Raw genomic sequence first — 25,974 nt, 5'->3', positions numbered from 1 at the left:
AAAATAGGACCCTGGGCGTTGATTTCGTCCAATTCTGAGAATATTTCGTTACTAGGATTTCTGAAACCAAAAACAGCAGAAAACAGAATCGGCACTTCGGCATCTTGTTAATAGGTTAGTTCCAGAAAATGCACGAATATGACATAAAGTGTGCATAAAACATGTAGATAACATCAATAATGTGGCATGGAACATAAGAAATTATCGATACGTCGGAGACGTATCAGGATGCCCAAGGCATCCCCTTCTTCATCAACTTATCAGGTTCCTCCCCTGAAACTATATTTTTATTCGGTCACATCATATGTGCTTTACTTGGAGCGTCTGTGTGTTTTTATTTTTGTTTGTGTTTGAATAAATTCGGATCCTAGCAATCCTTGTTTGGGAGAGATACACGCTCCGCTTTTTCATATGAACACTTGTTCTTCGTTTTACTTTTAATGTTCAATGATAAAAGTTGGAAGCTACAATACTTATCTTTGTTTGGTTGGAAATAGAAAATGCCTCATATGTTTTGGATAATTTGATACTTGGCAATTGTTTTGAGCTCTCAAGTAGATCATAAGTTTTTGCATGTAGTTTAAACCTATTAGTGGAGAACTACCGTAAAGCTTGTTAAAATTGGTTTGCATAATTGATCTCTCTTAAGGTCTAGATATTTTCTGGTAAAGTGTTTGAGCAACAAGGAAGACAGTGTAGAGTATTATAATGCTTGCAATATGTTTTTATGTAAGTTTTCTTTGTCGGTTCATACTTGTGTTTGCTTCAAACAACCTTGCTAGCCTAAACCTTGTATCGAGAGGGAATACTTCTCATGCATCCAAAATACTTGAGCCAACCACTATGCCATTTGTGTCCACCATACCTACCTACTATGTGGTATTTCCTGCCATTCCAAAGTAAATTGCTTGAGTGCTACCTTTAAACAATTCAAAATGCTTCTCAATTTGTGTTTATGTTTCATAGCTCATGAGGAAGTATGTGGTGTTTAGCTTTCAACCTTGTCATTTACTTTTGACGGACCCTCACATGGACTAGTGGCACATCCGCTTATCCAATAATTTTGCAAAAAGAGCTGGCAACGGGATTCCCAGTCCCAAATTAATTAACTTAAATAGACACTCCTCCATGGTTTGTGATTGATGGACGGCACCCGAAGGATTCGGTTAGCCATGGCTTGTGTAAGCAAAGGTTGGGGGGAGTGTCATCATCATAATAAAACTAAAATAAAAAGGCACTCCTTCATGGTATGAGATTGTTGGCAGGCACCCGAGGATTCGGTTAGCCATGGTTTGTGTAAGAAAGGTTGGAAGGAGTGCCACATAAACAAGCAAATAATTCATGGGAGCCACTCTTGGAAGTCCGGTTGGCGAGGTAGTTAGTGTACCCATTACCATTCGTTGACAACAACAAACACCTCTCAAAACTTTACTTTTATGCTCTCTTTATGTTTTCAAAACCAAAGCTCTAGCACAAATATAGCAATCGATGTTTTCCTCTTTGAAGGACCATTCTTTTACTTTTATGTTGAGTCAGTTACCTACTTCCTTCCACCTTAGAAGCAAACACTTGTGTCAACTGTGCATTGATTCTTACATACTTGCATATTTGCATTCATCATATTACTTTGTGTTGACAATTATCCATGAGATATGCATGTTGAAAGTTGAAAGCAACCGCTGAAACTTATATCTTCCTTTGTGTTGCTTCGATGCCTTTACTTTGAATCAATTGCTTTATGAGTTAACTCTTGTGCAATCTTTTGATGCTTGTCTTGAAAGTACTATTCATGAAAAGTTTTGCTATATGTTATCTATTTGTTAGCAACTATAGATCATTGCCTTGAGTCACTTCATTCATTTCAGATGCTTTGTAATAGTATGATCAAGGTTATGTAAGTAGCATGACACTACATAAATTATTCTTTTTATCGTTTACCTGCTCGGGACGAGCAGGAACTAAGCTTGGGGACTGATACGTCCCCGACGTATCCATAATTTCTGTCGTTCCATGCTTGTTTTATGACAATACTTACATGTTTTGCTTGCACTTTATGATGATTTCATGCGTTTTTCGGAACTAACCTTTTAACGAGATGCCACAGTGTCAGTTCCTGTTTTCTGCTGTTTTTGGTTCCAGAAAGGCTGTTCGGGCAATATTCTCGGAATTGGATGAAATCAACGCCAAACCTCATATTTTTCCCGGAAGGCTCCAGAACACCGAAGAAGAGTCGGAGAGGGGCCAGGGGGCCACCACACCACATGGCGGCGCGGGCCAGACCCTGGCCGCGCCGACCTAGGGTGTGGCGCCCCCAGGTGCCCCCCTGCGCCGCCTCTTCGCCTATAAAATCCCTTTCGACCTAAAAACACCGCACCAATTGACGAAACTCCAGAAAGACTCCAGGGGCGCCGCCACCGTCGCGAAACTCCAATTCGGGGGACAGAACTCTGTTCCGGCACCCTGCCGGAACGGGGAAGTGCCCCCGGAAGCCATCTCCATCAACGCCACCGCCACCTCCATGCTCCGTGAGTAGTTCCCCCATGGACTACGGGTTCTAGCAGTAGCTATGTCGGTATACTCTCCCCCATGTACTTCAATACAATGGTCTCATGAGCTGCCTTACATGATTGAGATTCATCTGATGTAATCGGTGTTGTGTTTGTTGGGATCCGATGGATGATACATTATGATTAGTCTATTTATAAAGTTTGTGAAGTTATTGTTGCTGCAATCTTTTTATTCTTAATGCTTGTCACTAGGGCCCGAGTGGCATGATCTTAGATTTGAGATCTATACTTATTGCTTAGATTGTATCTACAAGTTGTATGCACATGTCACTGTCCGGAACCAAAGGCCCCGAAGTGACAGAAATCGGGACAACCGGAGGGGATGGTGGTGATGTGAGGGACACATGTTTTCACGGAGTGTTAATGCTTTGCTCCTGTGCTCTATTAAAAGGAGTACCTTAATATCCAGTAGTTTCCCTTGAGGCTCGGCTGCCACCGGCTGGTAGGACAAAAGATGTTGTGCAAGTTTCTCATTGCGAGCACGTACGACTATTATTGGAAAACATGCCTACATAATTAATAATCTGGATATTCTTTCTTAATGCCTTTGATTCCTATCAATTGCCCAACTGTAATTTGTTCACCCAACACTTGTCACTTGTTATTGGAGAGTTACCACTAGTGTAGATCGCTGGGAACCCCGGTCCATCTCTCATCATTATATACTCGTTCTACATGTCATTGGAAGTAGTATCAACTATTTTCTGGTGCCATTGCTCTCATATTGCTATTCTTTAACTGTTATTCTTTGTTACTCTTTGCTCTCATATTACTGCTACTTTCACATCACCCCTGTTGCTAGTGCTTTTCCAGGTGCAGCTGAATTGACAACTCAGTTGTTAAGGCTTATAAGTATTCTTTACCTCCCCTTGTGTCGAATCAATAAATTTGGGTTATACTACCCTCGAAGACTATCGCGATCCCCTATACTTGTGGGTTATCACTAACCTATTAACAAGATGCCACAATGCCAGTTCTTGTTTCATGTTGTTTTGTATTTCAGAAAAGTTGTACAGGAAATATTCTCGGAATTGAACGAAACAAAAGCCAACCCTCCTATTTTTCCTGACACGAAGACGGAGTCCGAAGCAGAGACGGGAGAGGGCACCAGGGAGGGCACACCATGCCTAGGTGCCCCCCTTACCACCCCTAGGGGTGGTGTGGGCCCCTCGGGCGCCCACCGACCTCGCCCTTCCACCTATATACTGCCTTCGACGCGAAAACCCTAAATACCAGAGTCATATTCCCCGAAAAGTTCCATAGCTCCGCCGCCATCGAAGACAAATTTCAGGGGACAGAAGTCTCTGGTCCGGCACCCTGCCGGGACGTGGAATTGCTCCCGGAGCCATCTCCATCGACTCCACCACCATCTTCATCACCGTTGTTGACTTCCATGATGAGGAGGGAGTAGTTCTCCCCCGGGGCTGAGGGCTCTACCAGTAGCTATGTGGTTTCTCTCTCTCCCATGGTGTGATCTTTATGTGATCATGAGCTTTGTAATCTAGTTGAATAAGTAGATGTTACTCTTCATCTATTATGCTACTCAAGTGGTTTTATTATTGTGATCTTCGGAGACACCTTGTCCCACGGTGTGAAGGTCACAGTGTGCGCACTGTGTGTGGATCTTAGGCTAAAGATTACATAAATACTTATCATGAGTTATAATTTGAGTTGGATGTCTCTATGAAATTGTGGTATTTGTTAGTACTATCTTTGGATGCTCAAAGTGACAGGGTGGGGTGTCCCTAGGTTGGGAATGCGAACTTTAAGGTGTGCTTTTCTAGCCCTACACGGTGAATTTGTGTTCGTTATACAACCAGAGAGTGGTTTAGAGTAGCATAGTGAAGAGATGATATTTATGTATTCAATTATGATATCATTGTTGGGAGTGTCCACTGGTGAAAGTATGGTCCCTAGGCCTTGTTTCTAAGCATTGAAACACCGTTTATACCAGTTCTGTTACATGTTTGCTTGCTGCCATTTTTATTTTAGATTGTAATTACCACTTATAATCATCCATATTACTTGTATTTCACTATCTCTTCGCTGAACTAGTGCATCTATACACCTGACAAGTGTATTGGGTGTGTTGGGGATACAAGAGACTTCTTGTATCTTAATTTCAGGGTTGCTTGAGAGGGATATCTTTGACCTCAACCTCCCTGAGTTCGATAAACCTTGGGTGATTCACTTAAGGAAAACTTGATGTTGTTCTACAAACCTTTGCACTTGGAGGCCCAACACTGTCTACAAGAATAGAAGCGTGCAAAGACATCAAGCTCTTTTCTGGCGTCGTTGCCGGTGAGGGAAGGTAAAAGGTACTCACATTCTCTGGCTACTAAGCTATCTTCTAGTACTGTTCCTGGTGTGTGAGTGCTCGAAGTTATTTCCTTTAGATTCTGCAATTATATCTTTTGTTTCTTGTTTTAATTTTCACTAGTTAGACTTAATGAAAAACAACAACAAAATTAGAGAATTTTATAGTCTTTATCTTGAGTTAGGACATGAGTTGTTTGAAGAGAAAATTAAAAAAGCCTATGGAACTTTATTTGCATACTAATAGCAATGTTATTAGTATGAATTATTTAAACACCATCATTACTAATGCTATGGAAAAGTCTAAGCTTGGGGAAGCTGGTTTTTTTACCCTTTTAGTTCCCCAGTTTTAGAGGAGAGAATTTGCTCTGATGATACTTTATCTCCCATATGTGATAATACTAATGATGCTTGTGATATTTTTCCTCCTACTAAAAGTATTCATTTTAAAATACCTATGAAGATTGTTGAATGTCTTATGAATAACTGCTATTTTGGAGATTGAACTGTCCATCATGGTGATCATTTACTCTTTATGCATGAATTATGCAAGTTGTTCAAGTGTGCAGGTATTTTTATGGAACAAGTTAAGAGGAAGCTATTCTCTTTATCACTGAATGGCTGATACATCTCCAACGTATCTATAATTTTTGATGTCATGCTAGTTTTATGACAATACCTACATGTTTTGCTCACACTTTATAATGATTTCATGCATTTTCCGGAACTAACCTATTAACAAGATGCCACAGTGCCAGTTCCTGTTTTCTGCTGTTTTTGGTTCCAGAAAGGCTGTTCGGGCAATATTCTCGGAATTCGACGAAACAAAGACCAAACATCATATTTCACCGAGACGGACCAGAACACCGAAGGAGAGTCGGAGGGGAGGCCCAAGGCTCCCAGACCACAGGGCGGCGCGGCCTGGAAGAGGGGCGCGCCAGCCTATGGTGTGGCCCCCCCAGGCACCCCCTTGCGTCGCCTCTTCGCCTATAAAATCCCCCGAGACCTAAAACCCCGATACCAATTGACGAAACTCCAGAAAGACTCCAGGGAAGCCACCGCCGTCGCGAAACTCCGTTTCGGGGGACAGAAGTCTCTGTTCCGGCACGTCCTCCTCCGTGAAGGAGGCGGCGGGAGCGGCGGCGGAGGAGGTAATCCCCCCCCCCCCGTTGTAGCTACTATCCCCGGAGGGGGCCGGGAGGAGGTCGAGTGGCGCTCCTCCTCCTCCCTATCCCTGGGTGTTGGCATGGCGGCGCTTGTTGGCGCTGTCGGGGCCCGCGAAGGGGGAGTTGGCAGCGTGGGCGGGGTCCCAGAGCCGGGAGCAGAGGTGGAGCACGTCGCGGTCGTGCGGGGCGAGGCGGGGGTCGAGGCCGTTGGCGACGCGGGCGGCGACGGCGCGGTGCTTGTTCTTGAGACAACGCAGCTTCTCGGAGAGCTGGGAGCGCGTGTAGGGCTGCGGCATGGACTCAGAGAACTTGAAGGCGGGGTTGGAACTTGAAGGCGGTGTTGGGGGAGGCGGGCCGGAGGAGGAGGGTGAGGCGAGGGGCGCGGCGGGGAGCGGCGCTTGATGGGCAGCTTCCGCGCGGCGGTGGTGGAGGTGGGGGGCGGGTCGGGTGCGGTCGGGGTGGTGTGGATCTGGTTGTGGTTAGGGTTGGACGGGGCGGGGAGTGGGAGGGTCTGGTCCGAGGCCATGGATGGATCGAGGTGAGACGATGCGTGGGGATCGATCTGGATTGGGTCGCGGCGCGGCGCGACCGGACGGGAGAGGGTTGGTTGGGACTTGGGGGAGGTGCGAGCGAGCTGAGGTTGGAGACGGCTAGATCTAGACGAGTAGACGGCACGGTATGAGGTCCATCCCGTTCGCGTGCGTGGATTCTGCCTTGGGATTGGGTGCGTGCGCAGATGTACCTTCGGTGGGACTAGCCATCGACGCTGATTCGTGGGCCGCGACAGGGTTCGACGAATTCTTTTATCAAAACCAACTATTTTGTTTCATAATAAAGAGCATATATTAATATGCATCAATTACACCAGTCTCTACAACCACGCATTGCCCTAACGACGTTACGGATGCACATAGCGCAAAAAGCAAGTAAAATTATATAAAAAACTACATGGATCAATTCTTGTAGCAGCAGACCTAACATCATCAAGACAACACTATAAATCCAGCTTATCGAAAAGTGACATCTCCAGGAAGGAAAATAATGCACAAGCGTTGTCATCGTCCAATCAAAAATCATAGGTTTTCACCCTGTAAAATGTTCGCTCACAAAACAATGCATCCAACAAGGCAATTGCCACGCACAACCAATTAAGGTCAGACCTTGGATTTTCACCCTGCAATATAAGACTTTGAACTCCTCACGTGATGTCGCCTCCACTTACAGTGTTGCGGCTCCAAATCAAGAATAACCAAACCAGTTCCGCAACACCACAAGGACAAAAAAATCACCATTGCTAGTCCTCATATCATGGTTGTCCTGACATTCTTCGCTTCTGACTTCAACATGGAACGTCAAAGACGTGTCACGTACATGATGGTAACAAACAGCAGAGCTGCGCAACGCTACCTCTGAAACCAAACAATTAGAAAAAAGACGGGCGCGCACGACCAAATTCAATCCGATACAACGATCTCCAGGCCAGATCTGTGAGGGCAAGCATGAAGCTGATGTTCATCTTCGCGTGGAAGGAACCCTAGCACCACCCGCTTCCTTTGTTCTGCAAGTCATGAGATCCCATGATCCGCCATGTCTCGTTGTGCCCCTCCAGCGGAAGGAGGAGGTCATTGCGCCATATCCGGGGCCACCACCCTGGCACCCAGGTGATGCGGGCAAAGCAACGGGCCATCAGTGCCACCGGCAGGAACAAAGGCAGAAGAGTTCGGGGCCCTCGGAGCACCTGCAGATCTAGATTGGCCCTCGTTGTCGGCTAGCACCACCACAACAGAGGAGAAGCAGTGTGCATCGCCGCCACCTCTCCTAGGCTCAGCCAGCAGGGGCCCCGCCGCGCCACATCGGCTTTGCCTAGTGGTGCCTCCGGCGGTGGCGAATGGAGGGGAGAGGGTGAGGGAGATCTTGAGCAATGGGAGTAGGAGCTTCGGTGCGGCGTGCGGCGCCGCCGCACGGGGTTAGGTCGGTGGAGATTTTTCATGTACGAGTGCTGAACCGGATACGTACCGTTGCACCCCAGGTGTTAGTGCGTTACTCTTAAAAATGGGAGAATTTCACTTCCCGACCTCTGCACCAACTTAGGATGCACACATCCATTAAACATTAGCACTAGGATTTTTAATCTTGGTTAAGATTAAAGCATAGTTCTCAAGATAAATTGCATGAGTACTAGGTTCAGCCTAGGGCTCAAATATAAATAAAAACCTAAATCCGCGTCTGTGGGGATTTAAACTCTGCTGTTGGGTTTGCACATCCACTCCTCAACCAGTTGAGCTAAGCTCACTTCCCAAAACCAATTATTGCATCATGTAAAAAAAAAACATCTCCCTCCGGCTTAAAATACTTGCCGTGGGTGTTTCCCTATGTTAGTCATCTGAGGGCACGTACAATGCGGTGATGTCAGCCTTCACTTAGAGATGTCACGTCAGATTTTTGCTTAGTTGGAGGAGCGAAAATGAAGAGAGAGAAAACTGTCTTCTCTTAGCTAAGAGGTCATCTTTTAGAAAATAAGGGAAGACTATTTTCTCTATTGTATCATATATTTCTCCCCTTAGTAACAAATTTCCTACCAAAATTTAATTATTCGTATTAATTGCTAGAGATGGCTCTAAGAGATAATGAATTGTGTGACTTATATCTAATGCCATCTCTAGCTGATATGACGGGGTAAGGGAAGACATGCCTTCTCTACCATTGTACATGCCCTGATACTTCGCGAAAATCACGCGATGGTACACCCAACATATACTATGTTATCAAGATCTTTGATGTTATTACCTGAGAGAAAAAACGTTGATGTTATATCATTGGTTATTTTTCTCCAACGCTGTGTTTGGATGCGTAGAATTGGGCTCGGAATCACCGAATCTGGAATTTGCAGTCAGTTTCTACCGTTTGGACAGGCCTCGGAATCATTGCGTGGAAAGTGAGCCCAATTCCATGGTACCGCTTCGGCCTGTGTAAACCGCTCGCGAGACTTTCCGAGCTCACACCCTCGGAATCCCGTGGAAAGTTTGCGTGCCTCTTCGTCCCTCGAGAAACAGAGCGAGACCGTCGCCGCCTACCTCCCGACGCGGTCGTCACCGCCTACCTCCCGACGCGAGCGATCGCTGTCGCGTGCCCCTGCAACGTCGCTGCCTCCCTCCCAACGCGACCGCCTCCGCAGGCCCCTGCAGCGTCTCCGCCTCCCCCCGCCGCGACCGCCTGGCGTGCCTCTGCAAGGTCGCCGCCACCCTCCCAACGCGACCGCCGCCGCGTGCCCCCGCAACGTCGCCGTCGTCCTCCCTAACGCGACCGCCGACGTGTGCCCCTGCAACCGCCGCCGACGCGTGCTCCTGGAGGAGATCCGTCCGAATCTGGCCCGCCCCAACCACCGCCGCCGCGTGCCCCTTCAACCGCCGCCGGCGCGTGCCCTTGGAGGAGATCCGTCCGACTCTGCCCTGCCCCAAGCACCGCCGCCGCGCGTGCCCCTGCAACCACCGCCGCTGCGTGCCCCTGGAGGCTGATTTCGACCACCGCCTGTCACCGGCTCCCTCGCGTGCCATGGGGAACTCGAGCATGTTGGGGACGAGCACGGCCCTTTCCATCCAGTCAGGTCGTGTGCAGCAAATTCAGAAATACATCGAATTCCAAGTTTATACATCCAAACATGATTTGGAATTGGGTACACTCTTTGATTCAAACAACAAATTCTGAGCACATCCAAACAACAGAATTTGAATTGGAAGCCAATTCATTTCCATCTTGGATTTGGAATTTCTAGTCCAATTCAATTCCATTTTCAATTCTATGCATCCAAACACAGTGCAAGTGATAAACTATAGTGCAACAACGCTGTTCTCGTTCCTAAACCCTTTAAACCCTAATCCTTCTATCCATTCCCCTCTCTGCTCTCACCCCGCCTCCATGCTCATCTGAGGAATCCCATACACGCCCATCTGCCATGGCCTCCTCCAAGCTCCTAACCATGGCCATGAGCGCCTCCTTCCGGCGCTTCTACCGCCTCGCCTCCTCCCCCCTCCTGCCCCCGGCCTCCCGCCGCCTCCCGCCGCCATTCCTCTCCGCACGCTTCTGCTCCGCCGCCGCCGCCGCCACCGCCGACACCAAAACCGCCCCCGAAGCGCTGGATGTCGCCTACTCCGCCGTCGCCGCCGTATCCACGGGCCACCCGTGGCCGGAGTGGGGCGACTTCCTCGAGAAGCTCCGGGCCAAGGGGTACTTCGAGCGGCCCCCTCCCCCCGGCTCTGATGCTGCCAAGGGCGCCGCCGGAGATGGAGAGGTGGCCACGGCCGACGCTTACGTCGTAAGGGACCAGAACAGGGTGAAGAACGCGTGCCTCAAGTTCGCGCGCGAGCGCTTTGATCTCCTCAGGTTGGGAACCCGTGAGATGGATTTTGCTTCTGTTCATGCATTGCACTTTAATTTGGTGCATACTGTACATATGGTCTGCGAGGCCTCACTTAATCTGGAGTATGCTGCTCTCTCTTATAATGGTTGGATACAACCAAATTGATACGCAGCAAAAACTGAAAATTTGGGCTTTAATCTGTTCCTGAAGTATAACATACTCAATAGTTCTCCATGTAGTTTTTTTTCACCTGGCTTGGGTGTTTTAGTTAGTAAGCTGTGGAATTTCTACTCCATTTCTGTTCCGCACTTTAGCATATCCTAAGGGCACTTTGCGATGATGCCAGTCTTGGAGCATCAGCTAAATTCGTTGCTGCAGCTATTTGTCAAACATTTGTTATAGTTATGATCCTAGTCATAGGATCTTATGATTCTATGATCACACCAACACAATATCAGTATGTCTTAAAATTGTACCCCGAGTCACAGTACTCGGCTCTCCTAGCATGGTAGAATCCTGCATACTCTCAGATCTAGTGTATTCGGTTCCGTCCTGTCCTGCAGTTTAAATTGTATGTTATGTAGTACTTGTTAGAAGAAACTCAGACACAAAGGTCCGAAATAACAAATATTAACTTTACTTTTTAAATGGTCTGGTAATCAGGAGATTGCTCAAATCGACATTGATAGCATCAGATGGCACCAAAACAAAACCAAGATTCTAGTGAGTAATATATAAGTCAAATTACTCGCAAGATGGCAAAGAAGAACACTGTACAGTTGTGAACTGTGATATGGCCCTAAACTGAGACTGTCTTTGATTCAATTCAGATGCTAACAAAATTTCCATTAAGATTAATGTTATCCAGAACATCATATGGTAATTAATTTTAGTATCCTGGTTGTCGACATTTCAGCAGTGGCTCTGTGATTGGTTTCTCTGTTTATGCCTAATACCTCTCTGTATTATATGTTTCTAGCTTGATTGGAATTTAATTTGACTGCATTATTATCGCAGCTCTCTTCCAAAGCAGGATATTCAAGCTATTGTTGAGTGTGGATGTCCCAATATCTTCCGAAAGGCTGTCTGTTCTGCAAAAAGGCTGAGAGAATTTGTGCAGGTTGACGAAAGCGATGTAAGTTAAAGCGTTCCTTTTGAGCATGTGTTCCCCTTGTAACTAGTCTTAATTTTGTTTTAACATACAACAGGTTTCTTTCTGTACTCAGTTTATTTTGATCTCAAAAGGACAGTCATGTTTTCTGCTTTAATACAGGCATGCAGCGTTTGCAAATTACGTGGATCTTGTGATAAAGCCTATGTCATTCCAAATGCTGAGGAAGCTGCTCGGACCGTTGATGTTGTGCGCGTACTCCTAACTTATGCAATAGATCCGACCAGCCTTTCAGGAGAAAATCCTGTTGCCGGGGGTGTGCAAGAATCTGCAAGAAAGCTTCTCTCGGATCTTACAATGCTTTGTGACACGACAATTGATCCTTCTCTTCCTGAACCTGTATTTCAAACTTCTAGCAAGAAGGAGTCATCGACCAAGGTTGGCAGGGGCACACAATCACATGCAAAGTCTAGGGTATCAGCTGGAAATGGTAGAGAAACAGCTGTGACTGAAATGAAGAAGGGTGATTGGCTGTGCCCAAAGTAAGTTTGTTTTGCTACATTAACTGAGTGTTATTCTGCTCTGCTTCTGTTTTGTGAACCTTGAAGTTTGTTTTCTTAACATTGCACTGTGAGATTCCTAAGATTTTTTTTTTGACGCATATGAGAACATAGATTGACAATTAGTTGCGTGCTGATATTTATTTTTCATTTTGATCAATGGTTCAGTCACCTCACATTGTGTAAACGTTGGTGTTCAATACCATTATTAGCATCAGTTATGTTTCCCCTAAAAAAAGCATCAGTTATTTCTGCACAGGTTTTGACTAGTTCTGTTTAGTGGTTGCCACAGATAATAAGATTATAGAACTACTGCATGCCATATTATATAAGGCCGTATTTATTGTTCTTTGTGGTATGATGATCACTTTTTCCCATTATAATGCTTTCACTGTTTTATAAAAAAAAAATCCATTTCATGGCAGTCGCTGTATCCTCATGTACCACTAACCACAACTCATTTTGTCCTTTTCTTACTGCATCTTTTATATGATTCAGAATACCTCCTTTTGTTATTACTGTATGGCGGTCAGGTTTTTCTCCTAGATTTTGCTCCTACCATGTTAAAAATTCTGAATTTCTTGGTGAAATTGTCCTATTTTTTCTGTTTCATTATTTGCACTTTCAGCTTTTGACTTGCTTAGTTACAGTGTATTCTACTGTACTTAACCCAATGCTCCTTAACAGTGTCATCAAGCTCCTGCTGCAATCCCGTGCCTCAGTTTCAAATATATATATTTTTACGAAAGAGTTTTTGAAGTAATATCAGTTCTGGATTGATTTTCTATAGCATAATATATTCTACTGTACGTGCAGTGTTTAGCCAAGTCTATTTGCATGTTCAGCCATAGTCTCTCCATGGAAACTTGGACAAAATTCAGATGTATCTATTGTTTCTTGAAGGCAAGCTTGAAATACCTAATGTTGTTATAGGATTCTCGACTCCCTAGCATATCCATAGTATCTAATAAAAGATTAGGAGGTGATCTCAGAAGCAAAGGGAACCTTCTAAAATCAACTTATAAACCTCATCCCTGAGGCTGTAGTTAAAGTTTGTTGGTACTCCCTCCGTCCCAAAACATAAAGTGACCTTGATTGGATCCTAGAATCAACTATTACTAGGAGGTTCAGAACCTGTGCAAATTTCGTCAGCGGGTCATAATGCACCATTTAGATGGGATGCATGTTGTTTATGATCAATTTTCTATTTGGTGCCTTTTATATTATATTTATACTATTGTGGGAAAGCTAAGTTTAATTGGTGGCCTTTCTTCTTCGTCCCACTGTCTTACTTTTATTTTCTTGTGTGTGTGGAAAGGAAGTTGGACTATTAGTTGCTTGTTATTGTCTCATTAATAATTTTTTCTGTATTCTGCCAGCTGCAACTTCTTAAATTTTGCTCGGAATCGACAATGTCTCGAATGCAAAGAAGCTGGACCAAAGAAGATTGAAGCAGACACCACTGAAATGAAAATGGGAGATTGGATCTGTCCACAGTAATTACCTAGTCCTATATAATTTTTCTCCTAGTTTCACTGCTCTATTTTATTTAATCATTTGAATGTGCTTTTCAGGTGCAACTTTATGAACTTCTCTCGCAACAAGATGTGTTTTAAATGTGAAGGGCATCGGCCAAAGAGGCAGCTCAACCCTGGAGAGTGGGAATGCCCCTCGTATGTGACTTCACACTCATCCCATTTGGTACCCTTCCCTGCTTATGAACTAATCAGACATTATCTCCCTTTATAGATGTGACTTTGTGAACTTCCGTCGCAACCAGGAGTGCAAGAAGTGCAGCCACGACCGCCCTGAAGATGATACCCAGGATAGTAAGCTTGGGTATGATGTATGGAGAAACACCAAGGGAGCTGACAGTGGCAGAAGTTTCGACGCTCATGAAGATGACGATGGCGACGAAGAGGTGATGCGAACAGAGCGCAAGCATGTACCGAGTAGAAGGGCGCCACCGGCCCAGAGGGGGTACGCTGGCAATAGCAGGAAGGGTGATGATGGAGACGACGCCTTGCCATATGAAAGGGAGCGCAGGCATGTATCAAGCAGAAGGGAGGCACCAGCCCGTAAGGGATTGAGGAAAGATGACGATGATGTCGAATTCGATGTCTTGCCATTCGACGGGGAGCGCAAGCATGTATCAAGCAGAAGGGCTGGACCAGCTCGGAGGGAATTCAGAGAGGATGATGGCAGCGAAGACGATGTCTTGCCATACGAAGGGGAGCGTAAGCATGTAGCGAGCAAGAGGGCGAGTCCATCTCCAAGGAGATTCACTGCTTCTAGAGGCCGTTGATAATATGTGATAGCTATACAGCTTTGATTTTTTTTTTTGATTGCAGATACTGTATTGCGTAAATTTTAGGTGATTGACGAAAATAACAGCGTTTGGGAAATGTAGGGACAAAATATTTGGCATCCTCATATATTCTGCTGATGTATGAGAAAAACGAGATCAAATGCAACTGTTTTTTTTTTTTGAGGGGTGCTGATGTATGAGAAAAACGATATCAAATGCAACTGTTTTTTTTTGGAGGGGTGCTGATGTATGAGAAAAACGATATCAAATGCAACTGTTTTTTTTGGAGGGGTGCTGATGTATGAGAAAAACGAGATCGAACACAACTATTTTTTTTGGAGGGGGAATACACAGCAAATCAACTAATCAAATGCTTTGATTAAAGAAGAGCTTTTGTGGCTAAAACCTGAAATACCAAAGGATTTTTAAAAAGCAAATTTGTGGAGTCTGTACAACCTCAGAACTGTAACTCTATCCACTGCAGCAAACACACAGAGATACCATCACAAAATGCATTTCGCTTCCATCGCCATCAGAGAGGAAAGGGGACAGAACATATCGGTTGCCAAACTCTCAAATGTTTTGAACTTTTGTTTACAGAATAAACGTTATGTGGTTAAAATCCGAAATAGCAAAAAAATGTGTGGAGCCTGTCAGACAACCTCTGGGCCACCCTGCACCAGGGGTTAGCTGGGCAGGAACGATCCTCTACAGCCGTCGGATTGCTCCCATCAGGAGAACCCTGGCCGTTAATCACGCTCTGGCCCAGAGGTCAGAATGCATCAACCAGACTTAAGTGCTTGCCTCCTTATTGGTAAAGGATGCAGCGGTACGATCCTATAGAACAGATCCTGTTCAAGTAAGGTCGTGCTACCCAAGCTCAGTCTCCGCCTTATAAACCGCTCCGGCTGCTCCTAGACTTCCGAGGTGGGACTAAAGTTTCGCACCCGACGCCTCTGTGGTACGAGCTTGCGGTGATTCGCGTAGTTGGGCTTGGAAAACAGAGACGGCCCAGCGGGTCCAACAAAATATTTTGCATCCTTTCGTCCTCTCTCCTTTTATTTTTCCTTTTCGTTTCGGAGAGGCTCGCTGAACTCGTGACGAAACCTTGCTCCTTCGGAGCCCAATCAGATCGCCGTCGACGTCGTCGTCGCCGCCGCCGGTTCGCGTCGCAGCGCACCTGCTCCATGGCCTTCGCCTCTTTCACGTGGCCGTTCCGCCGCCGGAGCAGAAGCGGAGACGGCCCAAGCAAACCCGTCGCCCCCTCCGCCGCCGAGGAGGAGGAGGAGCTCGGCATGACGCCACCGCTCCTCGACTTCCTCCGGACGCTCTCCTCCGACGCCTTCAAGTCGTCCGCCCTCCAGCTCCACCAAGCCACTCCTCCAGACCCGGTTTCTGAAAGTGGTTTGCCGCAGGTGAACTCCGCGGAGGCGGCGGACGGCGAGCTTTCGGACTGGCAGCAGCGGCACGCCGTCCTCGTGCTCGCCAGAGCCAAGGTAGGTTTCCCTCCGGATCTCGTGTCGCGTGGCCACTTTTTTTTTCTTAGGCTCTGAAATGTCTGTGTGTGTGCTCTCTGCAGGAACTCGCTAAGATTCGGTATGACCTGTGCCCACGCCAAATGAAGGATGAGCAGTTCTGGACATTATACTTCCTGCTCGCCAGGAGCTACATCTTACCGTAAGCTCTTTTACCTTGTTTTGCTTTCGCCCATGTTTAAGTGCATAATTGTGCAAGTCGGAGAGCTTAGTTAATTAGCTTCATCGTGTTGATCCCCATCGCAGTACTGGTTATGTGTAGAAATTAGCCCCCACGATTCAACATCGGGTGCAAACTAACTTGAGAATAGCTCTGATTTTGTAAATATTCAGCGAGGAATTGTAGTCTTGCTATCCATAATGCAATTCGGTGTCCAAACATAGCTATTTCCCTCACGCACGGTGACATTTTCTGTACTTGTACACAAAAATTCAACAGATAAGGGAATAGATCTTTTATAAGATCAATCATGCAAAGTGCCAACCTCTGTATACGCAGTTCTCTTACATATCAGCTTTGATTTGCCACCCATGTATGTAAAACCGAATTTCATCCAAAGAAATTAAAGTATGCCAAATGTGAGTACCTCTGTTTCGATACATTCAGCAAAAAGGGATCTCCAATGTTTCAAGGTCATCATTTAAACTGTCTCTGTTTGCTCAAGTATTTGTTCAGGTGTAACTCCACTAGATTTAGCTATAATACTAGTCCTGTTGGTTTCATATTTTTTTCTCGAATAGCATCATTATCTCAATAAAGCAACTAGTATCATGGATTATTGGAGCCATGGAGACGTTTTCATTGCAACAATTCACTAACTTTTACTGCCTACATCGAATGGGTTTACAAAGAATCTGAAAAGCAGAATTTACCGTTCTTAGTTCATCCTGAAGATGTATTCACTAAGTTGTGCAAGATTTAAGAATTATCTACTGAAGCTACCCTATAGTGCAATCTTGACATGCAGCCATTTTGCCTACACCATGCTGTACTTCCATAATTCAGGCTAGCACAATCATGTATGATGGTAGACTAAAATGTCAAACGTGCAGTGGTCAGAAAAATTTAGCTGTAGCTGTTGTATGATAGTCTCATTTTCTCTAACCATGGGTCATTGACAGCATCAAGATTTTGAAAGTATGTCATGTTCTTGCAGGTACGAGCTACGTGCCATACAGAAAGAGAAGGTAAGAAGGATGGAGACAGAAAACAGGAAGCCCACAAATGCGAGTACTGTTGAGGTGGAGATGCAAGAATCGAAGTGCAGTAGAGAATCTCAAACGTTAACAGATGATTCAGAAAATCATGATGCTTAGTTAGTGTAAGAAACTACAATCTGTGCTCTGATATTTTGCTATCTTATTCCAATCCCAATTTTGTTATCTGAACAATAACAGGTTTACAAGTCTGGAACCTAAGGAAGGGCGCTTGATATCACTAGGTTTAGTAACTATCGCAAACTATATAGAGAACTGGGGCGCCTATTTATCCTCCAGGGCCAATTGGAACACCCATGAGATCATGCTGGCAGCTTGTATTCGTTGACTAGGAGAACGATGTCCTCGTCGGTGATGACCCTTGGCAGTAAGTTCTGCAACCATCCTCCTAATGATGTTCTGTGCTTCTATGCTGTTCCTTATAGTGCTGCCGCACCTTCGCGCGTGCAGGGAATTCGTGAACAGCACGTCCTGTATAAAGAACCTTCTGTTGGATATTTTGGTGATCTAGGCTGCTCTCCTAGGTCAGATCTTTTTGGGTTGCTACAGTAGGACGGTGCTACAGTAGGGCGGTGCTACAGTAAATGGCCACCTATCCTTATGTGTTGTCTTGATCGGAGACATCGATTTTGATCCAACGGTGCTGGTTCCCCTAGTGCATAGTGCTAAACATATAAAAGGGGTCAAATGACCTAGAAGAGGAGAGGTTGAAGACGGCTGCTGCTCTCTGCCTTCTCTCTTACACACTCTCTCTCAAGAACAAGCCACCGATCAAAGTTAGCACTAAAGCACTAGGAAGAACCTAGCACAAATTGCTCCATCCTGGTGTGAGCAATTAAACAAGAGGAGGCATGGCATCATCTTCGCACCAAGGTATTTCGATCTTATTCTTTTGTGGCTCAAACTAGAGCTAGTTGATCTCTTTGGATCCAACAATGGTATCGTAGCACCTAGCTCTTAAGTTTGAGCCCTCTTATGCTCAAGTTCATGCTTGATTTATCAAGTTTATGTTAAGTATCAAGCTATTCTTCCTTTTTTTGGCTTGATCTTTTTTCTGGCCCTAACAAATCTTTTGAAGCTCAAGGGTTTCAATTATGAAGTTAAGTAAAAGGGGGTCTGATGCAACAACTGAAAATCCCCTATTTCTAGAAACCCTAGAACAGAAATTCCTATGTTTTTACCCCTAATTTGGATCAAGAGTTTCGGTTATGTAACAAATTGATGGGGAAAGAAGCAAATTTTGCATAAATCTTGATGTTTTTCCCAAATCCGAGACTCTAATTTAAGCAATTATGTGTTTCCCTCCTGCAATAAAGCTTGTGGTTTTGGTTTATGCTAAAGATTTAAGGGGAAACCTATAACGTGATTCTTAAGATGATTTTCCCCAATCCGAAACCCTAAAGTGATGAAAATTTCCCCTGTTTTGATGCTCATGGTTTCGGTTAAGTATGAATTGAAGTGGGGACGGATTGATTTGATGCCATAATCAATCCTAAATTATGAAATTCCCCAAATTTTCGGAACCCTAACCCTAATTTAAGAATCATGGCGGTGGAAACTTACCTTATGGGTGTCGTCGCCGTCGCTGGCCACGGCGGCGCCGGTGCCACCATTTTATGATGGCGGTTCTGCTCGGGCACACACCCGAGAGGACCTGCCGTCCACCGCACCGGACCCCGGCGCTCCTTCCTCGCGCGCTCGTCGCCGTTGAAGGCCGCCGCGGTGCCGGACTTGCGCTGGCCATCGACGCCGTCGCGGGGACGCCCGCACGCGCTCGTTCGCCTCGCGCAGGGCGCCGCTCGGAACCGCTCGACAGAGCTGCGGTCGTTCCTGGCCGTCGGATTGCATCCGACGGTTCAGGTCGTCCTGGCATGTTGCAAATGGGCTGTGGCCCAAGAGGGGATCAGGGGGAGCAAATACTGGGCTGGGCCAATTTCGCCCGGTTAATAATTATTATGCAATATAAAAAAAAAAAAAATTGGGGCTGAAATAATTATTTTCAGGCTGATTTTTCCTGCATAAATTTATTATGTCTATTTTAGGACACATTTTTTTTTAATTACCATGCCTAGTTAATTTACATGTTGTTATTACATTTATTATTAAGTTTGTTTATGATTAATGAATTATGGTGATTTTCATCACTATAATTATTATGTGATAATGCTTTCGCTACAAAATAAAGTTTATGGATCCTCAAATAAAGTGTGGTTTTATGCCTTGTCATTCTGACCAAAGTTGTTTGACGGGCATTTTAACTGCAAAATTCTTTTATTGGTCTGTTTCACTTCTGGCCAAAGCTGATGTGAACCGGGTCGGTAAAAGAAAATAATGAATGAGGATCATTAATGTGTGGCTTCTATTTATCAATTTGGCCAAAGCTAATTGATGAATATTTGTCCACAAAATTTTGTTGTTCATTTTCATCTCTGGCCAAAGCTGATTTGAATTTGATCAATAAAATTTAATGATGATTATGATGATGCTTACTAAAGCATTTTGAATTTTTCTTTTGCAGCAACTAATGTCTCTAATATTGCTGGAATGCTAAATGGCATCGAACAGCTAAATGGCAGCAATTATGTCACGTGGAAGGAGAAGCTTGAGATCACTATGGCCTTACTCAATATTGATTATGCTCTCCTTAATGATCCTCCTGAGGTGCCTAAAGAAAATAATGAAAATTATGAAGCCCTCAAGAAGGAATATGACATTATTAAGGCTAAGTGGGATGACTCTAATCGCAAGTGCCTTATGATGATAAAGGGCTCCATTACACAGAGTATGAGGGGAGCCCTTCCTGATTGTGAGACAGCAAAAGGGTACTTTGCAAAAATTGAGCATCAATTTAAAGGGGGTGACTATCTAACAGATGTCTGTTTTCCAATTGGGGAACAGACACTTTTTTAGAACCAATCAAATGGTGACAACTGTATACCAGAGAAAACAACTCAATTAATCAAAAACTGTCTGTTTCAGTCTAGCAAAACAGATACATTTTCGTTACACGGCATGTGTTTGAGTCCCATTGATTTCTGAGTTGAGTCAATGTTGAGTTCTGAAAAACCCATTACAGAGGAAATCCCATAATCAGTAAAAAGCTCGCGTGCATCTTGTACCTGTTCGACCTTCTTCTCCAGCAAGCAAAACAGTTCATGTGCTCCAACCACTTCTTTCAACCACTACTTCCAAGCAGTCCCTCCTCTCTGGATCTAGATCGAGAAGAAAACAGAGTAACAATGGAGGAAAAAGAAGAGCAGCCATCAGACAAGAAGAAAGGCAAGGAAATACTGCAAGAAACCATGCTTCGAATTGGAGATGCTAAGGTACGGTCCCTGAACTCCCTTACATAGATCCTCATAGCTACCTTCATTTCTTGAAGATTTTTTCGTTCCAGGGCAGAAGATGCACACATGTATTAGAAACGAAAAGCTCAACTTTCATGTGTCAGAAAAACACTTAAATTACATCCTTATACTCGCTGATAGTGCCAAAATCGAACAAAAGATGAATCTGCATGGAGTTTTGACAAAAAAAAAAAAAGTTAGGAAAATGCTGCACCAACAACTAAAGACTGAAAAAAGGTCACAGTCCTACTTTGCAATACATGGGAGTCGATTCACACATCCACATACACAAAACCCTCTAAAATCCTTTTCCACTAAAAAGGATCTTGAGTGTCCCCCTACTTACATTGAAATGATAGAAAATTAAAACATTGCGAAGAAACATAGATAGAACAGTATGACAACGAGAATAGCCCCCCCCCCCCCCCCCGCCCCCCCACCACACACACACACACATCTAGGGTCACTAACGGAGTGAGGGAACAAAAACTGACAGAGAGCATGGGGAGAAAAGGTACATTTTCAGTTTGAGGTGGTGCTACTTGCGCCTGATTTGTACACCAGCAATAGAGGTACGAAGACAAAAATATGAGCAGCTAAAACTGATAAAATTAAATAACAGAAGAAGAAACAGACTTACACAATACAGTGCTACTCCATCCTGGCTTTTAAGAAAATGCTCTTCTTTGAAGAAATGAGACAACAGACCCCATGCGTAATTGTGTAATAAACCTACAGGTGGAAACACATATATCGCTTGAGCAATTACACTGAAAACTGAGAGACTGCGAATAAAGGATAGATAGACACAAGGGCTCTATACCAATAAAGGACATATAGACACAAAGGGACCTATACCAAGAATGGCAGAGAGAGACTGCAAATAAACTTCTGGATGAAAATAGCTAGTTAATTCTGGGACGTATGCATAGTGCTAGACATTATGACAGAGTGTAGCAAATACTATCTGGGTACGGTTTAGCATGGAAAATCCCTTAGGAATACTCAAGCAGGGTCACTGGTCACTTAGAACTCCTCAAGCCGTATGTTGGAGTGGATCCTTGAGGAATTTACACTAAAAAATAAAATAAGTGACAAACTAACAGAATTTAAACTAAGAGATTAAAGAAAATGTCACATCTTAACCCACTGCAAACTGAAAATCTGCAGAAAAAGGAAATACAATGAAGAAGTAACATGGGGAAGAGACGTAGGGGTTAGCCAATCAACACCTGAGAGGACAAAGTAACCAGAGGACTAAAACATTAAAAGAAATGAGATAATAAAGAAAAAAAAACAGTAACACTTTTGAAGATACTCGACAAAGAGAAAGTGAGGGATGCAAGAAACAAGAATCTGAAGAAAAAACAAGATCGAGAGAAATACAAAAGAAGAAAATTACTGAAGAAAGAACACTCTTTCCGCTGGTAAAGGATGCCGGGCAAACCACACAAATGGCACCACATCTGCATATTCGGAATGAAAACTGAAAGTTAACACAGAGAAAATATTAAGTGGTGGACGGAACTCAAGGATGAAGACAAATTTTAGGTAGGGAGTGATACTAGGACAATACTGATGACCTAAGACTAAATAAAAGTAAAACTTAGAGATTGAGGTACTGAGGTACTCAAGAAAGAATAGAAAGAAGAAAGAGGAATTGGAGACTACAAATGGCCAGATCTACAAATGGCCGGCTGCTTGTGGATGCTTGGAAGGCTGCGCCATGTGAGGAACGAATTGAAGACTCGTGAACACATAAAAGTGACAATTAAAGACTTGAGAAATGACTAAAAATAACTACATATGAATGAGTGAAAATGACAGATGACAACAGGAAAAAATATAATGAAATAAATGACTGAGGAGACTGAAGACTTAAAACCAAAAAAAAATTATGACTGACAAAATGAATAAAAGATGACTGTAGGTCAGGGTGGATCCGATCGGCGAGGAATACAAGGGGACCTGGAATGCAAACTGAGCGAATTAAAACTCAGAGACTGAGAGAATTATAATTGAAGAACTAAAGGCTCAATATTAACTGACATACTGAGCAACTTAAACCGAAGAAATGAAAATGTGAAACTGAGCAAACATAAACTGAGAAACTTAACCTGAGCAAATATGAGAAAATAAACTGAGCAAAGCTGAGATTAACTGAGAAAATAACTAACTGAGCAAATGTTATTTTAAATGATTAAATATAAACTGAATCATTCAAAAACTCAGAGACTGAGAGAACTAGAAAACTGAGGAAAGATGAAACTAAACTGGCATACACAGCAGAAAAAAGATCAAGTCAGAGGATCACATACATAACTCACCATGATGTATTTAACATGGATGTGCATCTCCTATATATATACAGTGGATCGATATAAAAGACAGTAACAAAGGCTATCACACAAAAAATGCAGTCCGGCTGCCAGGAGATTCCATGATAAGAAGTAATAATACATGTGTAGAGAAAATTTACACACACTGCCTAAGATTCAGATAGTTCACATGTAAGAATGCTACAAGGGCTTGTTAACAGAAACATAGTGGGCAACTCATTGAGCTACTAAATTTAGACTTGCATCTGCCAAGACAGACATTGGACATCACATGATTGATTCCATGAGAGGTGGCGTATGAAAACCTGCATATTAGCAGTGTTGATTATGTGATGCACCAGCAACATGGACGAAGTAGTATAGCTGTGTATAATCTAGATAGGTGGATCCAGATCCGGGGAAACTTGCATGTGTTGTACAGCCAATTTAATCCTAGAACCTGAAAATCAACTAAAGCCTAATATAATCAACAAGCTAAAACCTATCTAACTCAGAATCAAACTCATACTCATCACCCCCTTGTAATAGAAACCCCCATCTGGCTACCTCCAATAATAATCATGAAACCTTGCAGATGACCTTGAGAGCGCAGGCTAAAAACATATCCAACTACACACCGCATCTTAAATTTCAGAGAATGGATCCTAAATGAGCAAATCTGCCTGCATCCAATCAAACATCAACAAAAACCTGAAGATGAACTTCATACCACAGGCTAGAAACATCTCCAACTTCACAACGAATCATAAATTTCATACAATGGATCCAGAATGAGCACATCTAACTACGTCCAAATCAACATCAACAAACCCTACAGATGAACATGATAGCACTGACCACACATGACCACATACATAGCACGCCACGTACTTTATGAAATTGAGCCAGGAAGCCCCTAATTCCAGTGAAATCGAGACATCAAATTCTACAAACAGCAAACGCAGGAGAAGTAACACCGAGAGAAATTACCCATGTCGCCGGCGTCGAACTTGCCTTCCGCGCTCGATAGTACTGTACATCTTCCCAGATTGACGGCCAAGGGTGCGAGCGGCAACCTCCCCCATCTCCGCTCGCGGCGTCAACCCGACACCAGCGAGGGAGCGAGCGTGACGACGTGTCCCCGCAGGAACTACCCGCATCTCCGCCGAGCGAGGAGCACATGCCGTCCACGCAACACAAGCCGCATCAGGGGCAGGATGAGCAGGATGCGGCGAACCCCCGCCGTTCTCCACCATGGATCCACCTCTGCGACAAAGCGCGAGAACAGAGAGGAGAGAAGCGAAGGAGGACTGAATGGATAACGTGATTCAAAAATAAATAATAAAATGGAAACACCCTGAACGGAAACCACAGTGCCGCGCGACTGAAAACAACTACTCTAGAAGCCTTGCGCGGAGATTCGGACAAGGGACGTACGGTTCAAAAAGTGGCTGTTTACCAATTGAAAAACAGCTAGCTGTTTGTTAGGAAAAGTGTAAAGCAACTATTATCATGGATTTTGGAGCCTTGGAGACTTTTCATTGCAACAATTCACTAACTTTTACTGCCTATATCGAATGGGTTTACAAAGAATCTGAAAGCGGAATTTACCGTTCTTAGTTTGTCCTGAAGATGTATTCACTAAGTTGTGCAAGATTTAATAATAATCTACTGAAGTTACCTTGTAGTGCAATCTTGATATGCAGCCATTTTGCCTACACCATGCTGTACTTCCATAATTCAGGCTAGCATAATGGCAATCATGTATGATGGTAGACTAAAATGTCAAACGTCCAGTGGTCAGAAAAACTTTAGCTGTAGCTGTTGTATGATAGTCTCATTTTCTCTAACCATGGGTCATTGACAGCATCAAGATTTTGAAAGTATGTCATGTTCTTGCAGGTACGAGCTACGTGCCATACAAAAAGAGAAGGTAAGAAGGATGGAGACAGAAAACAGGAAGCCCACAAATGCGATTACTGTTGAGGTGGAATGCAAGAATCGAAGTGCAGTAGAGAATCTCAACCTTAACAGATGATTCGGAACATCATGATGCTTAGTTAATGTAAGAAACTACAATCTGTGCTCTGATTTTTTGCTATCTTATTTCAATCCCACTTTTGATATGTGAACAATAACAGGTTTACAAGTCTGGAACCTAAGGAAGGTCGCTTGATATCACTAGGTTTAGTAACTATCACAAACTATATAGAGAACTGCGGCGCCTATTTGTCCTTGAGGGCCAATTGGAACACCCATGAGATCATGCTGGCAGCTTGTATTCGTCGACTAGGAGCACGATGTCCTTCTTGTCGGTGACGACCCTTGGCAGTATGTTCTGCAACCATCCTCCTAATGATGTTCTGTGGTTCTATGCTGTTCCTTATAGTGCTGCCGCACCTTCGCACGTGCAGGGAATTCGTGAACAGCGTGTCCTGTATAAAGAACCCTCCCCGCAGGAGGTGCAGCAAATGGGCAAGCAGGGTAGGCTAGGTAGTAGCAGCTGTTGCGTCTGTTGGTTCGGTCGAAGTCAATTTCTGAAGAAGAGAAGCCGTTCGCAGCTTAAGGCTAGCTCTGCTGCGTATGTTTCCGTAGCCCTTTTCCTTTCCCTAGTTTTTCCGAGACCTGGAACTCGAAGCACATAGATCATGCCTTTGCTTTGTAAGTTACGATGTATCTGTCTGTTCCATAATGCGAAAACGTCTTACATGCTGAGCACAAGATGGTAAAAAACTTGTCAAAGAACACAATCAGATTAAACTGTTTTAAAAATACAAACTATAATATTTTTATATGTAGAGGAAATTAATGATTGGGATCAAATAATACCGGTACCATGTTGTAAATGATATAAAAGTACTTTTAGTTTAGCGTTATAGAAGCATCAAAAGTTGAGGTGTATGCTTAACTTCAATAAGAGTTTCTCTCTCAAGCAATTAGACGTTAATATGGCAATTACATTATTTCAGCGACATTAGTTATCAGATTATGGCACGATATTGTGTGATATGTTCATTTTCTTCTCTAAATCTATTCCATTTAACTCTCGCCAATCAAGAGGTGATTATGTGTAAGGACATCGTTACCCTTGGGAAGGTTAAATAAAGATCTTACCCAATGGTAATAGATCACCATAGTCGTTAGATCAACCCAAGTGGACGATCCAGAGAC

The 25,974-nt window shown here is 44.0% G+C and overlaps 2 protein-coding genes, 1 long non-coding RNA gene and 1 other non-coding gene across 11 annotated transcripts; 2 read left to right on the top strand and 2 right to left on the bottom strand.

Annotated features, from left to right (window-relative positions):
• Nucleotides 1-9,906: 9,906 nt before the first annotated feature.
• LOC127293218 (uncharacterized) lies at nucleotides 9,907-14,565 on the top strand. Its single transcript, XM_051322797.1, has 6 exons — nucleotides 9,907-10,429; nucleotides 11,424-11,541; nucleotides 11,680-12,059; nucleotides 13,457-13,573; nucleotides 13,652-13,750; nucleotides 13,827-14,565. The coding sequence occupies exons 1-6, from the start codon at nucleotides 10,002-10,004 to the stop codon at nucleotides 14,380-14,382; spliced, it is 1,698 nt and encodes a 565-aa protein (XP_051178757.1). The 5' UTR covers nucleotides 9,907-10,001; the 3' UTR covers nucleotides 14,383-14,565.
• A 467-nt stretch (nucleotides 14,566-15,032) lies between these two features.
• LOC127297810 (small nucleolar RNA U3) lies at nucleotides 15,033-15,254 on the bottom strand. The gene has a single exon (XR_007849498.1). It is a non-coding gene; the product is annotated as a small nucleolar RNA U3 (small nucleolar RNA).
• Nucleotides 15,255-15,475: 221 nt separating this feature from the next.
• On the top strand, nucleotides 15,476-25,628 carry LOC127293216 (uncharacterized). 4 transcript variants are annotated; one of them, XR_011742616.1, is made up of 5 exons: nucleotides 15,476-15,881; nucleotides 15,965-16,062; nucleotides 17,078-17,242; nucleotides 24,945-25,134; nucleotides 25,218-25,624. XR_011742616.1 is itself a non-coding variant. In XM_071818687.1 (4 exons), exons 1-3 carry the CDS (start codon nucleotides 15,573-15,575, stop codon nucleotides 17,235-17,237), a joined length of 567 nt encoding a protein of 188 aa, XP_071674788.1. In that variant the 5' UTR covers nucleotides 15,476-15,572; the 3' UTR covers nucleotides 17,238-17,242; nucleotides 24,945-25,628. The 4 variants fall into 4 exon arrangements, 1 of the variants encoding a protein (XP_071674788.1); XR_011742617.1 differs by lacking the exon at nucleotides 17,078-17,242 and adding an exon at nucleotides 24,706-24,868 and having other exon boundaries at nucleotides 25,218-25,623; XR_011742615.1 differs by lacking the exons at nucleotides 24,945-25,134; nucleotides 25,218-25,624 and adding exons at nucleotides 17,319-17,505; nucleotides 17,589-17,929.
• On the bottom strand, nucleotides 20,074-24,145 carry LOC127293217 (uncharacterized). 5 transcript variants are annotated; one of them, XR_011742619.1, is made up of 4 exons: nucleotides 23,794-24,145; nucleotides 21,122-21,951; nucleotides 20,736-20,823; nucleotides 20,074-20,651 (listed from the first exon to the last, which is right to left on the bottom strand). It is a non-coding gene; the product is annotated as an uncharacterized lncRNA (long non-coding RNA). The 5 variants fall into 5 exon arrangements; XR_011742621.1 differs by having other exon boundaries at nucleotides 20,074-20,823; nucleotides 21,122-21,217; nucleotides 21,309-21,951; XR_011742618.1 differs by having other exon boundaries at nucleotides 20,074-20,823.
• Nucleotides 25,629-25,974: the final 346 nt, after the last annotated feature.

Source organism: Lolium perenne, chromosome 4, assembly GCF_019359855.2.
Source record: "Lolium perenne isolate Kyuss_39 chromosome 4, Kyuss_2.0, whole genome shotgun sequence".
NCBI lineage: Eukaryota > Viridiplantae > Streptophyta > Magnoliopsida > Poales > Poaceae > Lolium > Lolium perenne.
Note: the sequence above shows the minus strand (reverse complement) of the source record. Positions and strands in the feature narration are given on the sequence as shown.

What these genes read in the sequence shown, in the direction of transcription:
- LOC127293218 (XM_051322797.1), top strand. Translation starts at nt 10,002, where the DNA reads ATGGCCTCCTCCAAGCTCCTAACCATGGCCATGAGCGCCTCCTTCCGG. An exon ending in GAGCGCTTTGATCTCCTCAG is followed by an intron (nt 10,430 to 11,423) that starts GTTGGGAACCCG and finishes TTATTATCGCAG; the next exon opens with CTCTCTTCCAAAGCAGGATA. An exon ending in GGTGATTGGCTGTGCCCAAA is followed by an intron (nt 12,060 to 13,456) that starts GTAAGTTTGTTT and finishes GTATTCTGCCAG; the next exon opens with CTGCAACTTCTTAAATTTTG.
- LOC127293216 (XM_071818687.1), top strand. Translation starts at nt 15,573, where the DNA reads ATGGCCTTCGCCTCTTTCACGTGGCCGTTCCGCCGCCGGAGCAGAAGC. An exon ending in TCGTGCTCGCCAGAGCCAAG is followed by an intron (nt 15,882 to 15,964) that starts GTAGGTTTCCCT and finishes TGCTCTCTGCAG; the next exon opens with GAACTCGCTAAGATTCGGTA. An exon ending in GCCAGGAGCTACATCTTACC is followed by an intron (nt 16,063 to 17,077) that starts GTAAGCTCTTTT and finishes ATGTTCTTGCAG; the next exon opens with GTACGAGCTACGTGCCATAC.